Source organism: Mycteria americana, chromosome 1 (genome assembly GCF_035582795.1).
Source record: "Mycteria americana isolate JAX WOST 10 ecotype Jacksonville Zoo and Gardens chromosome 1, USCA_MyAme_1.0, whole genome shotgun sequence".
Classification (NCBI taxonomy): Eukaryota; Metazoa; Chordata; class Aves; order Ciconiiformes; family Ciconiidae; genus Mycteria; species Mycteria americana.
In genome coordinates this window covers 222,785,500-222,801,688 of record NC_134365.1, presented here as the reverse complement: position 1 = coordinate 222,801,688, position 16,189 = coordinate 222,785,500, and the positions used below count along the sequence as shown (strand labels likewise).

At 74.8% G+C, this 16,189-nt stretch overlaps 1 protein-coding gene and 1 pseudogene across 3 annotated transcripts; one reads left to right on the top strand and one right to left on the bottom strand.

The window, feature by feature from the left end:
• Positions 1–314: 314 nt before the first annotated feature.
• On the top strand, positions 315–12,085 carry FHIP1B (FHF complex subunit HOOK interacting protein 1B). 3 transcript variants are annotated; one of them, XM_075491443.1, is made up of 13 exons: positions 315–392; positions 798–841; positions 6,019–6,304; positions 6,466–6,990; positions 7,668–7,826; positions 7,899–7,985; positions 8,121–8,288; positions 8,595–8,674; positions 8,927–9,096; positions 9,204–10,229; positions 10,307–10,485; positions 10,577–10,739; positions 11,290–12,085. In XM_075491443.1, the coding sequence occupies exons 3-13, from the start codon at positions 6,167–6,169 to the stop codon at positions 11,583–11,585; spliced, it is 2,991 nt and encodes a 996-aa protein (XP_075347558.1). In that variant the 5' UTR covers positions 315–392; positions 798–841; positions 6,019–6,166; the 3' UTR covers positions 11,586–12,085. The 3 variants fall into 3 exon arrangements, with proteins under 3 accessions (XP_075347558.1, XP_075347557.1, XP_075347556.1); XM_075491442.1 differs by having other exon boundaries at positions 6,388–6,990; positions 7,716–7,826; XM_075491441.1 differs by having other exon boundaries at positions 6,388–6,990.
• A 1,336-nt stretch (positions 12,086–13,421) lies between these two features.
• LOC142410579 (uncharacterized) lies at positions 13,422–15,789 on the bottom strand (annotated as a pseudogene).
• Between the last annotated feature and the right edge of the window lie 400 nt (positions 15,790–16,189).

Below are 16,189 nucleotides of genomic sequence, written 5' to 3'. Positions count from 1 at the left end.
GTACCGGGGTTAGCCGGTGCAGGGGTTACCCAGTGCAGGGGTGTCCGGTGCAGGGGTACCCGGTGCAGGGGTGCCCGGCGCAGGGCTATCCGGTACCGGGGTTACCCGGTTCCCGCTCGGCCGAGCCCGCCCCCAGACCCCTCGGCCCGCCCGACCCCGCGGTAGTCCAGGCCTCGCCCCCGAGCCCCGCCCCGGGCGCGGCGCAGCCAATGAGCGCTCCGGGTCGCCCGGCCCCGCCACGCCCCGGGACGGCGGGCCCCGCCTACCGAGGCGGGCGGGGCGGGGCCGTGGGCGCGGCGGGCGGGGCCGTGGGCGGGGTCTGCGCGGCCGGTGCGGCGGGCGGCGGCGGGAAGATGGCGGCGGGCGCGCGGGGCCCGCAGCGGGGGCGGCCGGTGAGCGGCGGGGGCGGCGGGCGGGGAGGCCGCCGGGAACGGGAACGGGAACGGGAACGGGGGGGGCGGGCCGCCCGCCGAGGAGGCCCGGCGGGGTCGGCCTGGGCTCGGCGGGGCCGCGCCGGGCGCCCTTCTGCCGGTGGTAACGGGGCGCCCGGGCCGCCGCCTGCCCTTGGCTGTGCGCGGCTGCCCGGCCGCGGGGTGTCCCCGTGCGGGGGATCCGGTGTCCCCGGGGGTGCCCCGGTCCCGGGGGTACGCGGGTGCCGCGAGCCGGGGAGCGGCCGGGCCGGGGCCTCGGCTGGGCCGCGCTGCCGTGGGTGCGGAGGGGCGGCGGGGCCGGGCCGGGCCGGGCCGGGCCGGGGGGGGGGCCGGGCCCCGCGTCCGACGCCTCCTCTCGCTCCCCAGGTGCGGCGCTGATGGGACGGGACCCGCCGCGACCTTGACCCCAGGTAGGCGGCTCTGCCCGCGGGCACGGCAGGCGGCGGCCGGGGGCCGGGGGGGGGTCCCGGTCCCCGTCCCGGTCACGGTCCCGGTCCCGGTCCCGGTCCCACCGTGGCCTCTGGGCGGGGGCTGGGGGATGCCCGGGGTGGGCAGCTCCTCGCACGGCGCTGGGGGGGCCGGCAGCCCTGGGCACCCGGGGCGCGACGTCCGCCTGGCAGCGGGGACGCGCGGGAGGGGGCTGCGGGAGGCGGCGGGGCTCGCCGTCCTGCCCGTGCTCTCTGGCCCCGGCCCCGCGGTAGCGCCTGGCTGTCGGGCTGCTGGTCGCTGCTGTCGCTGGCCCCTGCCCCGCGGTGAGCGGTTTTGGGTGGGCTGCCTCTGGCCGGCAGCGAGCCGGGGCCGAGCTGCCGGCCTGGTGTCTCTGGCCTGGCAGTGGGTGCAGGCGCAGGCAGCTGGCTGCGGGGCAGCCTTCGGCCTCGCCGGGAGCCGCAGCAAACCCCGCCGTGCACCTGAAGTTGTCCCGCGGCGAGCGGGGTGAGCCCCGTGCCGTGCCCCTACCTCCCAGGGTGCAGGGGGCCGGCGCCCACCGGGCACGGAGGGACCAAAATGCCTCCCCCGGGGGTGGCCGCCACCCCTCTGCCCGGGGTTGCCCGCTCCCCGCCTGCCGCTCCCAGCAGCCTCTGGGAGCCCCTCGTCCCTCTCTGCCTGTGCTGGACTTTGTCCCCATCCCCACAGGCGTCGGGGGGCAGCCGGGCCCTGGCAGCGGGCTCTGTGCCGGGTGGCTCCGCAGGTGCGCAGCCCTCACCGGGCCTTGGCGAGGGCGCGGCGCTCTGCTCGGTCTCTGGTGCATGGGTCGGGGGCTGAGGTGGGCGGCCGTGGCCCCGGCGTCCCTGCCCTTGCCGTGGCGGCACCCCGGCTGCCTCCCTGTGTCCCCGGCCGCTGGACATCTGCTTCCCATCGACGAGCTGCCTGCGGGCAGGACCTGCCTCCTCCCGGCGCGAGGGTGCTCGCCTGCGGCTGGGACGCCTCGCTGCAGACCGGCCCAGGAGGCTGGTGCTGGCGGGCGAAGGACAGGCTCCCGGTGCGCGGGTCGGCACCGTGCCGTGCCCCCGCGGGTCTTGGCTGGTGTCCGGGTCCGCTCCGCGTGTGGTGGGGAGCTGAGGCTGGGGCAAGGAGGGCGCGGGTGCCAGGACGGAGCAGGCAGGTCCCGGCTCTTGGGGCTGTTGTGTGGTGGACGGGTCCCTTGCCGGCCCGGCCGGGGGGCTGCCCACCCTCGCGCCTGCGGCACGGCTGTGGCTGTCCCCTGGTGTGTGACGTCCCACGGGTGCCACTGGGCTTTGCCTTCCTATCCCTGCCTCGGTGATCGCTTTGCCCTGCTCTGGCTCTCCCCCCCTGCCCCGCTTCGCCAGCCCCTGCGAGGGGCTCGGACAGGGACACTGTGCCGGGCAGCCTGACCGCAGCCTGGCGCGGTGCGTGAGCCGCGGTGCCGGTGTGCTGGGTGCTGCCCCTGCCCGAGGCCGCTCTGCACGGGGGCTCGCCCCGGCGTGCTGGCCTTCAGCGAGGTCTAACTTTAGCAGCTGCAGTCAGACCTCACCCGCCCGCACTGGAACGGGATGCCGGTTGTGCCGTGGTATAAATATGCCTGGCCGGTGCCTGAACTGCAGGTGGGGCGTGCGCCTGCCGCCTGCCACCAGCACCGCCGTGCTCGGCTGCCCGGGGGCTTCGTCCCCCTCCTTAGTGTGCTTGGAGAAGGCGCTGGCGCTGGGGCCCTGCCCTGCCCGTGTCGGCTTTCGGCTGTGCCTGCTCCAGCCCTGCCGCCGTCGACTTCCTTCTTTCTGCCTCCTGCGGTTTGAGTTTTCTTTAATGGCCGCTTTCGTTTCCCTCCTGCCGTGGGAGCTCCTCTGCCTGCTCTGCCGTGGGGCCGTGTCCCCAGGGCAGCCCACCTTCTCCTTGCGATGCGCCTTGTGCCGGCTTCTCACTGCTCCTTGCCGAGCCCCGGTGTGTCTGTGGTGCCAGCGGGGCCGCGGTGACTCACCGTGGCGCGGGGCTGCTCCCGGCCCGGCAGCAGAGAGTGGAGGCCGGAGCCGTGCCCTGTCCCAGCACAGGGGCCACACGCGCTGGCTGCTCCCGGCCACGTCCCCTGTGCCGGGCCGCCATCCCCGGGGAGGGCTCTGCGCCTGCCCCCTGCCCCGGCACGCTCCGGCACTCCTGCTGCGCTTGGTACGCGTGGCGCCCGGCCCTGCTCCGGCTGTCCCCGCAGCGCGTGCTGCCCGGCTGCCCGGGGAGGTTATTTCTGGCAGGGCCGGGCAGCTGGGGCTGCTGGCGTGGGAGGCTGCCGGTGCCGCTCTCCACGCTGTCACTCTTTCCGCACGCTGCCGAGGGGGTTTGCGGGGGCCGGCGCGGGTGTGGGGGCTCTGGGATGGGGGCTGTGGTGGCTTCTCTGGGGCCAGCCCCCGCCCCAGGCTGCCCGGGGACCCCGGCAGCGGGAGCGGGCGGCTGGCTCCCAGGGCAGCACGGTGCTCTGTGCCCGTGCCTATCCCCACGCTGTGGTGGGCCCAAGTGGTGGCGGGGTGCTGGGGCGTGGGGCCCTATAAATATCCCCGCTGGTTCCCCGGCAGCAGCGTCGTGCTGCACCATCTGTGGGTGCACCGTCGGTGCTGCTGCAGCCGCCCGGCTGGGCTTTCCCCAGCTTTCTAAGGGCCGATGCTGCTAGTGCCCCCGACCCTGGGACGATGGCGGCGTTGGGGCCGGTGGGAGCCCCGTCCTGCACGCTGCCTTGGCCCTGGTCGGTGCCGCTCGTGGCGCAGCCTCGTGCCGTGCTGCCTGTTGGCCCTTGTGCCGGGCGAGCTCACGTTTGCGACACCCAGGATTTCGCTTGGAGGACCCGCTGCCTCCTCCCGCGATGCTCCTGCCCGGGGGTCCTGCCCGGGGGTCCTGCCCGTGCCCCCTGGCCCCGGGGCGTCGCTGTGGAGGCGGCTGGTGCCTCTCCGAGGGGCTGCGGCTCGGTGTGCTGGTCCCTCGGCCTTCCCCTGTGCCCCGGCTGCTGGCGCTCTGCCCGCACCCCTCTCCGGCTCAGCCCCCTGTGTGGGGCCCGGGGAGTCAGCGCCCCAGCCCAGCTGGGGGGTCAGCCCCAGCCTGCTTGCGCACCCCACCGCAGGCTCTGGTTTTGATGGCAGCCCACTGTCGCGGCCTCGCTGTCCCCAGCTTCCTTGCTGCAGGGTGGGGGGCCTGCGCCGGGACCGCGTGGGCTGGAGCCGGGTGGGACGGAGCTGGGGCGCTGGCAGGGTTGGGGGAGCAGACCCCGGGCTGGCTGGCTGGGTGGGTCGGGGGGGTTCCAGCGTTGGTGCTGATGCACGAAGCCCCGTCCCCACCGCGGGGCTGCTGGCGGCTGCGGGTGGGGATGGGGGATCTCGCCTCCAAGGGATGGGGACAGCCCCACGTCGCTGGCCTCGCGCAGGTGGCAGGATCTGCTGCTCCCTGCCACTGTCGCGGCGATGGCGGGGCCTGAGGTGCCGCAGTCGGGAGGAAGGTGCTGAGCTCAGTGCGAGGGGTCTGTGGGCATCCCCCCTCCCCAGGCAGCAGCTCCGGGGGCACCTCCCTGCCCTCCCTGCCCTCCCTGCCTGTGCGCGGCACCCGTGGTGCAGCTGGGGGCTGCCATCGGGCCAGGCCCCCGCTGCAGTGGTTGGGGGGCCCGTGACCCCTAAGCTGGCTGCTGCCGGGCCGTCGGTCCCGCCGGCTGTGGGGCGCGGGGGCAGGCGGCCGTCCTGGCTGTGCTGGCTGTCCCTGCTGGGCGCCGGGTGCTTCCCACACACCCGGCTGAGTGCCGCGGGCCGGGCCAGCTCTCGGGTTCAAAGTGCGGAGCTGGGTGTGGATGCAGGGCCGGCAGCCAGAGCCCTCCCGGCCTGTGCCGCCCTGGCACGCTCACCCTTCCTCTTCCCTGGCGCAGCTCCCGGTGCTCCGGCAGTCCTTTCTGCCAGGCCTGGGGCCGGCAGCCGTCCCCTTCCGCAGCAGGCATCCTTTTGGGGCTGACATGGGGCGGGCAGCACCGCGTGGGGCAAAGCCACCGGGTGCGGTGCTGCTGCCGGCTCCTCTGCAGCAGTGGGGAGCTGCACCCCGGCTCGCTGAGGTAGGTGACGTGGCGGCCCTGCCCCGACCTGTCCCGCCACCCGCCCTGGCCCCTGCCCGGGCCCGGCGTGGGGCTGTGGGACAGCGTCGGCACCGGCTTTGCTTCCACGTGCTCCGCACCTCCACCAGCCCGCCTCGCTGTGGCCCTCCCTGTCCTGCTCAGTGGTGCCGGGCTGCGGCCGCGTTGGATGCACCGGCCTCGGCTCTGGGGCCTGGGGCCGGTGCCGTGCTGGCTGCGTGCCATCCCAACGCCGCTTGGCCCTCGAGGGCTTTCACGGCGCCTTGCTACCGGGCTTGCTCCTCCTGCGGTGACCTGCCCTGCTGCTCCGGTGGCCGCGGCCGAGCTGGCGGTGCCGGCAGGGCGGTTGCTGCCCATCCCTGCGAGGGGTCGTGCCCGCATTGCTCCCCTCCCGTGCTCTCCGCCTGCCTGTCCGGTGGCTGCGTGGCAGCTCCGGCTCCGGGACGGCGCAGCGGCCCCGCGGCACCGCCCTCCCAGCTGCCCGGGCGCCCCAGGGCGACGCTTCTCCAGGGCACCGGCTACCCTTGGCCCTTGGCCGGGGTCTGTGCCCCGCTGCCACGCGGGCAGGACCGCAGCCTCACCGTCCCGGGCAAGACAAGCATGGGGTGCGGGCAGCCTTGCTGCCTGCCGTGGCCCCATCCTGGGGTGGGAGCGGCTTCCCCGGCCGGCACCTCCGGGGGCCGGGTGCCCCTTGCGAGGGGGGGTTTGGTGGCGGAGGGCGATGCAGGCAAACAGGCAGCTGCCTCCGGGCAGGGCAGGGCAGGGCTGGCGCGTTTGCGTTTGCCGGCCGTATCGCCGTGGGCAGGACCGCTGCGAGGAGCAGAGGCAGCGCAGGGGGGCCCTGGGCTGGGACGGGGGTGCCGAGGGGGAGCCAAAACGATCCCATGCATCCCAGCCGCGTGGTGGGGTGCGCCGCTGGGCCCGGGCTGCCGCCTGCCTGTCCCCCCTCTCGCGCCCCGTCCCCCGGGCGTGGGGTGGAGCACCCCGGCAGCGCCGCGTGCCCCCTGGCACCGTGCGGGCTCTGAGCCGCTGCTCTCTCCGCAGCCCAGCCCGGGGTGGCAGCAGCATGGAGAGAGGGGCCCCGTGGCCCACCCGCTCCCCTGTGCCCCCCCGGTGCCGCCAGGCAGCAGTCGGATCCGTCCCGGCGCACGGGGCGCCCAGCCGCTGCCCGTGACCGTCCCCCACCCTGCCGATGGAGAGGATGAGCTGGCTGAGCAAGCTGAACCCGCGGGCGGCCGGGCAGCGTGCCCCCCGCAGCGCTAGCCTGCAGAGCCCCGTCACGGCCGACCCCGAGACCTGCCTCATGGTCTTCAAGAACCACTGGTCCCAGGTGAGCGGGGGCCGGGGCGTGGGGCCGGCAGCCGGGACCCCCCTGCCCGGCACTCGGCTCAGCGCCGCTGCGCCCCCCCCCAGGTCCTGCGCATCCTGGAGCGGCGCGGCTGCAAGCCGGCCCCGGACGACCTCAGCGCCGTGCGCAACAACACCTACCAGATGCTGAACCTGCTGGCCGAGGACCGGCCGCGGGGGGAGGCGGCCCGAGGGCCCATCCTGGAGTTCGTGGCCTCAGAGAACCTGCTGGAGCGGCTGCTGTGCTGGCACCTGCAGGGCGACTTCACCGAGGAGCGCAAGGTGGAGCAGCTGAAGCTGTACGAGATGCTCATCAGCCAGGCCCGGCAGCCCCTGCTGCGGCACAAGCCGGTGCTCACGCCGCTGCTGCGGCTGCTCAGCCTGTGCGCCGAGCCCACCTCCGCCCCGCTGGAGAACAGCCTCGTCCTGCTGCTCAACCAGCTCTGCGTCTCTGTGGCCAAGGAGCCCTCCATCCTGGAGCTCTTCTTCCACAGCCACACGGACCAGGGCCCCGCCAACCTCATCATCTTCTCCCTCCTTATCCCCTTCATCCACCACGAGGGCGTCCTGGGGCAGCAGGCCAGGGACGCGCTGCTGCTCATCATGGCGATGTCTGCCAGCAACCATGCCGTGGCCAAGTCCATCACCGAGAACTCCTACTTCTGCCCGGTACGGCTGGGGGTGGCCGGGCTGACCCGGCGCAATGTCCCCCCTCCCCAGAGCGGTGCCGGGACCCGGCCGGTCCCCGGGAGCTCCGTCGCCAATGCAGGGTCGGGTTTGGCTGCCGGGGCAGGAGGCACCACTGTCCCTGGAGGAAGGTCCTGCCCTGGCTGGGGAGCCTGGGCCGTGGAGCAGGGAGGGCTTGGAGGTGGAGGGCTTGGTGGTGGGCTGGGGACGAGGGGACGGTGCCCTGGGGACAGCAGGGGATGTAAGGCCCAGCAAAGCTCCCCTGCTTTGAACTGGGATGGAGGAGGGCGGGTTTCCCTGTGGGACTGGTGTTTGGAGGATGGTTGGGTCCAGCGGCTGGAGACCCAGAGCCCCCGGCAGCTGGGAGGCAGGAGCAGAGCAGGCGGGGCTGGTGCTGGGGCTGGTGCCGGGGCTCCATGGTGCATGCTGGGGCAGCGCTGCAGGCATCCGCACCAGCTTTGCTCCTGCTGCCTGCCCTGCTGCCGCTCTCCTTCCTGCCCTGGCTCCGGCAAAGCGCAGCTCCTTCCACATCCGCACGCCGGCTGCCGCGCCGGGTGGGACGTCCCGGGTGGGCTCGGCTGAGGGGACGCCGTGGCGGCAGGGGAGGCAGTGCCCGGGGGGCTGGCGGCTCGGGGGGAGCTGAGTGCCTGTCCCCCCAGGTCCTGGCCACGGGCCTGAGTGCCCTGTACTCCTCCCTGCCCCGCAAGATCGAGGTGCGGGGGGATGACTGGCACTTCCTGCGCCGCGAGGACTGGATCGGCGTCTCCTCCCTCGTCCTCTTCATGAACTCTCTGGAGTTCTGCAATGCCGTCATCCAGGTAGGGCGGGGGGCTGCCAGCCCCACGGGGGGCTGGCTGCGGCCCTGACCTCCCCCCTGCCCCGCTCTGCAGGTCGCCCACCCCCTCGTGCAGAAGCAGCTGGTGGACTACGTCCACAACGGGTTCCTCGTGCCCGTCGTGGGGCCGGCGCTGCACAAGGTGAGGGACCTCCCCGCAGTGGGCGCGGGGCTGCCTGCCAGCCTGGGCAGGAGGTTTCCCGCCCGTGCGGGTGGGCAGGAGCCCCCACGGGTGCCCGCGTGGCCCAGCCCCGTGCCGAGCTGTTGCCGCCCGCAGACCTCCATCGAGGAGATGATCGCCAGCACAGCCTACCTGGACCTGTTCCTGCGCAGCGTCAGCGAGACGGCCCTGCTGAAAACCTTCCTGCGCTTCGTCCTGCTGCACCGCCACGACAACAGCACCATCCTCGACACCCTCGTGGGCCGCATCAACAGCAACTCCCGGGTGAGAGGTGCTGGGCTGGGCTGAGCTCCCGCCCGGTCGTGGCACTGCCCTCCTGCCCTGCTGTTGTGGGGCTGCCCCATGGGAGTGCCCGGCCGTGGCGCTGCCCTCCCGCCCCGCTGTGGGGCTGCCCCACGGGAGTGCCCAGCCATGGTGCTGCCCTCCTGCCCCGCTGCAGGGCTGCCCCACGGGACTGCTGGCCGTGGCGCTGCTCTCTTGCCCCGCTGTGGGGCTGCCCCACGGGACTGCCCGGCCGTGGCGCTGCCCTCCTGCCCTGCTGCAGCTCCCTCACCTCCCGCCTGTCCCCAGCTCTGCATGGTGTCCCTGAGCCTCTTCCGGACGCTGCTCAGCCTCAACTGCGAGGACGTCATGCTCCAGCTGGTGCTCAGGTAACCGGCCCTGTGCCGCCGGCGCAGGGGGCCAACCTGCCACTGCCCCGTGCCAGGGGAGGCTCCTCGGGGACGTGGCCTGGGCCGTTGCCCCCAGCCGTGCGCGCGAGGCGGCCGCGTCTCCTGGAGGAGGGGCCGCTGCCAAAGGCATTGGGGTCCCCCCCGTCCCCAGCCACGTCCCGCTCCCCTGCGCGTGGCTCCCCTGCGCGCGGCCCCTGCCTGCGGCCCCACGCGTGGCCCCGTGCCCCCCAGGTACCTGCTGCCCTGCAGCCACGTCATGCTGAGCCAGAAGCGGGCGGTCAGGGACCTGGACATCTACGGGAAGACGGCCGCCAAGTTCCTCTCCCTCATCCCGCGGTGCTGCCGTCCTGAGAGCCCGCCGCCGCCCGACCGGGAGGAGGAGCACGCCGCCTGGTCCAAGGGTACGGCACCGGGGTCCCTGGGCCCGTGGCCGCGGCGGGCTGTTGCCGCAACGGCTGCCGCCCCGCGTCCCGGCTCCGTGCTGAGGCCCCTCTGCACCCACCCGCAGGCCACGGCAGCCCCAATGTGGACTCCTCCTCGGTGGTGACGGTGCCGAAGCCCTCCACGCCCTCCCGGCTCTCCTTCTTCATGCGGCAGCAGAGCGCGGCCCCTGAGGCGGCCGGCCCGCCGCCGTGCTCCCCCGGCACCCCGTGCGGCAGCCCCTGCCACCGGCCCGGCAGGTGGGAGGAGGTGTCAGAGCTGGACAGGAACTACCTGGAGTACCTGCGGGACGCGCGGCGCAGCATCGACCGCTGCGCCTGGGCCTGCCGCGTCTGGTCGGCCCCCTATGACGGCGAGGAGCCCAGCGCCAGTGGCGCCATCCCCCCGCCCGACGGCGGCCCCCCGCTCGGCCCCGACTGCCTCGGCACCCTGGGGCCCCCCACCCCGCGGACTAAAAAGCGGGGGCTGCCGGAGGAGGGGGCGAGGGAGGGGCAGGGCGGGCCCCCCGGCAGCGGCGGCGAGCCCGGCGGCGGGGGGCCCGGCCCCGAGGCCCGGGACTCGGGGACCCTGGTGAACGGGGCCCATGGGCCGGCAGAGCCAGGCCGGCCCGAGGGGGACGTGGCGGTGAAGAAGGTGCGCCGGAGCCCCCAGGGTGAGGGCGATGGCACGGGGCCCCCCCCCGAGCGGGAGCACCGGCCGGTCCCGGCGCAGAACGGGGCCGCGGTCCCCCCGGCCCCCCGGCCACAGCCCCCGGGTTGGGAGCCGCTGCCCTCGGTGGACTCGCTCATCGAGGAGCTGCTGGCCCGGGTGCCAGCCGAGCCCAACGGGGCCGGCGTCACCATCGAGGCCTTCACCGAGGAGCTGCAGGAGATCGAGGCCGAGATGAAGAACGGCGGCGGGGCCCCGCCTGCCCCCCAGGAGCCCCCCGAGGCGCCCCTGTCCCGCGAGGAGGAGGAGGCCTTCGCCAGCTTTGCCGCCCTGCCCGAGGGTGACGCCGCGGGGCGGGCGCTGCCACGGCCGCTGGACCCCCTGGCCCAGCTGGTGGCCAGCCCGCCGCGGGCGGTGGGGCCGCCCCCCAGCCAGCCCTTCACAGGTGGGGCCGCGGGGCTGGGGCTGGGGGGTGCCGCTGCCCGCGACCCCGCCTGACGTGCCCCCCCCCCCCGCCCGCAGGCCCCTTCGTCTCGGTGCTGTTCGGGAAGCTGGAGAACATGCTGCACAACTCGCTCTACGTCAACTTTCTGCTGACGGGGCTGGTGGCCCAGCTGGCCTGCTACCCCCAGCCCCTGCTGCGCTCCTTCCTCCTCAACACCAACATGGTCTTCCAGCCCAGCGTCAAGTCGCTGCTGCAGGTATGCCGCGCGCCGGCGAGGGTCCCCGGCACCCTGCGCGGTGCCCGGCCCTGCCCGGGGCCGGCTGTCATGGCGCTGCCTCGCCCCGCAGGTCCTCGGCTCGGTGAAGAACAAGATCGAAAGCTTCGCTGCCAGCCAGGAGGACTTCCCGGCTCTGCTCTTCAAAGCCAAGAAGTACCTGATCGCGCGGGGGAAGCTGGACTGGGCGGACGCGCCCAGCGCGGTGCCGTCCCTGCGCCGCGCCGAGACGCTGGGTGAGGGCCGGCAGGGCTGCCGGCGGCTGGGGCGAGGGCTGGGGCCGGGCGGGCGGCACCTGCCCCGGCGAGGCACGGCACGGGGGCTGGGGGCTGCGTTCCGCGAAGGGCTGGGCCTCGTACAGGGGGCTGGGGGCTGCGTGTGGCGTTGCAGGGAGGGTTCGGGGCGGCAGGGAGGGCCGGGGGCTGCAGGTTGCCTTGTGCAGAGGGCGGGGGGCTGCACGTCGCATTGCGTGGAGGATGGGGGGGCTGCACATTGTGTTGGACAGAGGGCTGGGGTGGCAGGGATGGCCGGGGGGTTGCTCAGAGGCGCTGGGGGCTGCACGTCGCATTGTACAGAGGGCCGGGGGCTGCGAGGAGGGCTGGGGGCTCCAGGTTGCCTTGTACAGGGGGCTGGGGGGCTGCGTGCGGCGTCGCACGGGGGGTTTGGGGTGGCAGGGAGAGCCGGGGGCTGCACGTTGTACTGTACAGAGGGCGGGGGGCTGCCTCTCCCTGGGTGCCGGGGCCGGGGGTCCGGGCCGTCGGCAGGTGACTGACCCGCTCCCCGCAGTGAAGAGCCGGAAGCCGTCCATCGGGGAGCTGATCCTGCGGCACACCAACAGCCCGACGCGGGCGCGGCAGGCGGCGCAGCTCGCCTTCCAGCACGTGCGGGACGGGCAGGTGCTGCAGGCCCTGGCCGGGGCCTCGCTCTTCCGCGGCTCGGCCGAGCGGCAGAGCGAGGCGCTGCGCGTCAAGAACGCCGTCTACTGCGCCGTCATCTTCAGCGAGTTCCTGAAGGAGCTGGCGGCCATCGCCCAGGCCCACGCCGTCACCTCTCCCTTCCTGACCGAGCCCCCTGAGGAGTGACCCCCCCCCCGGCCAGCGCCTTTTTAACCACCCCCAGGACACGGACCTTTTTAATTTATTGGGGACGAATGTTTGGCTGAGACTGTGCTGCAATACGTACAGGAGCGATCGGCAGCCCGCTGCCCCCGCGGCTTGGGGGGCGGCAGGGCAGGACCCTGGGCGGCCCCGGGCGCGGCGGGGGGGCTCGGCGGGGCGGCGGGGGCGCGGGGCGGGCTGGCTCTGCCCCCCTTTGCTTCCCGCTGCTCCCCAGGGGGCCGCGTCTGCTGCGGGGCCCTGCTCCGGCCCGGCCCCGGGGTGTGGGGTGTCCCAGCCCCGCTGGCGGCCGTCGCCCACCCAGCCCCTCTCTATGCAACACCCACCACCCGCCCCGGCCAGCCTGCGCCGCGGGGCCCCGGGGTGCGGGGCTGGGGGGGCCGGGGCGCAGCGGGGCCGGGGCAGTGCATGAGGAGGGCTGCGTGTGTCTGTGCTGTGTACAAGCCCTTCGGTCATAAAGGGTCTGGTCGAGGGCATCGCCCGCCGCTGCCTGCGCCGCTGCCTGCGCCACTGGGGTGGGGGGGCTGGGCTGGACACCGCGGTCCCCCGGCGCAGACGGGGTGTGGGCCACGTCCCCGAGTGCGGATGCGGCGTGTTGGGGCGCCCGGTACTGCGTGGCCTCGGTGCTGGACCCCTGGCAGTGGAGGTCTGGGAGCGGGGCAGCCCCAGGAGGGGCGGGGGGGGTCGCTGGGGCAGGGGGCGCTTGTCCCCCACGGCACAGGGGACACGGCTGGGAGCCCCCAGGCGTGCCGCCGGCCTGGGGCACGGCCGACATCGGGGCGCTGCGCTCCCCCCACCCAACGCCCTGCATCTGCCCTCCCAGCCCCCTCTTCTGCCCGGGGGCTTGCGCCTTGGGTCGCCTGTCACCCCCTCCGCCAGGCACTGGCCCCCAGCAGCGCCCTGAGCCCCGTGCCCCACATCCAGGCGCTGGCCCCGCACGCGGGATGAGGCTGCGGCAGGTCGTGGTGTTTATTAGCGTACAATAAACGGGGGGCTCAGCTCGGCCGTGGGGCGGCTGACCAGGCCCCCGGGCCTGCCACGTAAGGCTGGGGTGGCACCGGTGTTATGGGGACAGCCAGGGCTGTCCCCCGCCCCGCGTCCCCTGCCCCAGCGCAGGGTCTGGGCCTGCTCCCCCACGCAGGGGCGCACGCGGCCCCAGAACCGGGACGCGTCAGGGGGCGCCCCACGCTGCGCAGCTCCCCCCGTTGTCACCGCTCGATGGACCCCGGGCTGGGGCCACCGCCTGCCCAGCGCTGGGCGCCGCTCGCGGCTGGGGAGAAGGGACCTCGGCCTGTCCGTCCGTCCGTCGGTCCATCTCACATCTGGGCACTTCGCTCCGAGCACCTCCCTCCGCATCCAGCTGTGGACAGAGCAGGGAGGGTGAATGTGGGGCTGCCCCACTCCCCCATGGGTCCCCCTGTCCCGCAGTGCTGGGACCCCCCGGCGAGCACCCGCCCTCGCCCCAGACCCAGGCCCCGGGGGTGCACGTGGGAGAGCGGGGATGGGGCCACGACGCCGCAGCGACAGCCCTCCCCCACCCCCGGCCCCCCCCGAGGGGGGTCTCCTTCCTGTACCTGCAGGGGGGGCCCTTAACGGCAGCTTCTGCGCCTGCTCGAGGTGCAGGGGTCCAGCGCAGCCGTGTTGAGTGGGGGCTGCTGGGGGTCCGGGGGTGGGGGGGCAGCCACGGGGCAGCCAGTGGCCCCTTGGCTGCAGGCCCAGCCCGCACGGGTGCCACGGTCCAGCAGCGGCCGGCCGGTGTCGGCATGGCCCTGCCGGGCGGCCGAGCACAGCGCTGGGCACCGCTCACTGTCCAACGCGTCCGCCCCGCGTCGCAGCAGTAGCCCCGGCCAGCAGGCGCCGTGCAGCGCCGTGTGCCCCCGCGGTCCTGGCCCCGGGGGTCGGCCCCGTACCGCGGCGCGGGTGCCGGTGTGGCCACCAGGTGCAGGGGCTTTGGGCCCCAGCATCGTGGCAGTTTCTGTCCAGCCCCTGGCCCAGCAGCATGCCAACCATCTCCGTCCACCCCTCGGCGTCTGCCCGGTCCATGGCAGCCCTCCGGAAGAACAGGGTGCGGACCACCGCCCCAGGGCCCGTGGGGGCAGCCGCCAGCAGCGCCGTGCACCCAGCCCTGTCTGCCTCGTCCACGTCGGCACTGCCCTCCAGCAGCAGCTCCACCAGCTCGGCATGGCCCTTGGTGGCGGCTACCGGCAGCAGGGTGAAGCCGTCGCGGTTGCGCTGCCCCACACGGGCACCGCGTTCCAGCAGCAGCATCACCACCTCGCGGTGGCCCTGGCCGGCTGGCACGCAGAGGGTGGCCACTGAGGGTGGTGTACCTGTGGGCACCAGCACGGTTGGGGTCAGTGCCATGGGCCAGCAGCAGCTCCACGACGGGACGGTGGCCTGTGTAAGTGGCGGCGACGAGAGGGGTCCGGCCCTCAATGTCGGCACGGTCCACTCGGGCGCTGTGCCACAGCAGCTTCCGGATGTGTCCTCGTGGCCGCCCCAGGTGTCCGCCTGCAGTGCCGTCCGGCCCTCGCTGTCCGCCCCATCCGCCTCTGCGCCTGCCCATGGCAGCGTGGCCACGGCGTCGGCATGCCTGCCCCAGGCGGCCGAGTGCAGGGCGGTCCAGCCCTCCCGGTCTGGCTGGCTGATGCTGGCACCGTGGGCCAGCAGACACTGCAGCACCTTGGCGTGGCCCCGCCGGGCGGCCGGCATCGGGGGCGTCTGCCCACCGGGGTCGGCTGCCTCCACCTCTGTGCCCCACACCAGCAGCAGCCCGGCCACGTCGTGGTGGCCGCCCCGCGCCGTGCCGGCCAGCAGCGTCCGCCTGCCGGCGTCCCACTGGTTGCCACTGGCATCGCTCTTCAGCAGCGCCCGCACCGTGTTGGCATGCTCCAGGACCTGCCGCAGTGCCCCGGGGGAGGGCACCGGCCTGGCCCCACCGCCCCGTGGCCCTGGCTTGCCCACCCCGGCCCCCGCCAGCAGCAGCAGCTGCGGCACCTCGGGCTCCAGCGGGTCGGCCCGCAGGCAGCGGGCCAGCAGCACCCCGTGCTGCACCAGCCACAGCGTCAGGCAGCATGGCGCCAGCCCTGGCGCGGCCCGCAGCAAGTGCCGGGCCAGGCCCTGTGCCTCGCCGGGGGCCAGCTGGGGTGCCCGGGCTGCGGGGCTGAGCGCCGGCGCGGCGCGGCCCTCGGCCATGCTGCAGAGGAACGGCCGCACGCAGCGCTTGATGTCCAGCAGCCACTGGCGTGGAAGAGCAGCCTGGTGCCGTGGGGCCCTCGGCCAGTGGCGTGCCCGGTGCCTCCAGCAGCCGCTGGAAGTCCTCCCAGGCAGGGCCGGCGGTGGGGCCAGCGCGGTGTCCCCAGAGCACCCGGTGCACCCCAAAGCGCCTCAGGGCGCAGGGGCCGGGGTCAGCCAGCAGCACGTGGAGCAGCGGGCAGGTGCGGGTGAAGCACGACGGCAGGAGGAGGCGCTGGCACCGTCAGAGGTGGAGGCCGTGGAGGGTGCCGGGGATGCGCCTCATGCAGCACCGGGGTGCCAGCAGCCGTGCCATCCAGCGCCCGCTCCAGGTAGAGGAAGCAGCTGTTGCTCTTGACGTGCAGCTGGTTCAGCGTCTCGGCCATCTTGCACGTTGGTGCCGGCGCAGGGCAGGCTCGCGGTCCAGCCAGGGCAGGACGTACTGCTGCACATCCCGAACCACGTCCGCCTTCCGCGGGTTGTCCGGGCACGGGAGGCAGAAGCCTGGGGGGATGTGAGATGAGACCCCCACCCCACTGTGCCCCGGCCCCACTGCCTGCCCTCCTGTGCCCCCAATCCCACCACCCACCTGCCCCGCAGCCCCCAGCCCATCTGCCAGCCCCCAGCCCCAACACCTGCAGCCCCCCTGCCTGCCCACCCAACAGCCCCCAGCCCCCTGCCTGCCTTCCAGCCCCCCACCCTGCAGCCCCCGGGCACCGGGGAGGGTCATGGCCAGCACGGCGTGGTGCTGGCAGGCCGAGCAGACCAGCAGCAGCCAGGAGGGCAGCGGGGCATGGTGCCGGGCCGGCAGCTCCACGATGGTGTTGCTGCGCCCCGACGGCTTCCCCTCACCCTTGGCCACGAGCCCCCCTCGTCCAGCACGTCCACCAGCAGCAGCAGGGGCTGGGCTGGGGGCGGGCAGATCCAGCAGCAGCATGGCCTTGGGGGTCACGAGGCCGTGCCGGCATCCTGGCCCCGTGCCCAGGCTCTGAGCGCTGCGGCGTGCCACGTGCACACGGAAACCCCCCGCCCGGCACGGGGGTCCAGCCACCCCTCACCTCTTGAAGGCCTCATCAGGGCCCCACTCGCACTCGGGGGGCTGCAGGCCAGCCTGTGCCGGGGGCTAGCGCAGCACCTGGCGGTACCCCCGCTCCAGCTGCCGCGGCAGCCCTGGCACGAAGCGCCACGGTGAGAACGTGTCGGCATCCTGCGCCTGGCAGAAGCGCCAGCCCAGCACCCGGATGCCCAGCCGGGCCCCGCGGCCGGCCACCGAGGTGAGCCAGAGCAGCTCGGTGCTGCCTTGCCGCAGCCAGGGCCGCTGGTCAGCTGCCCGCCGC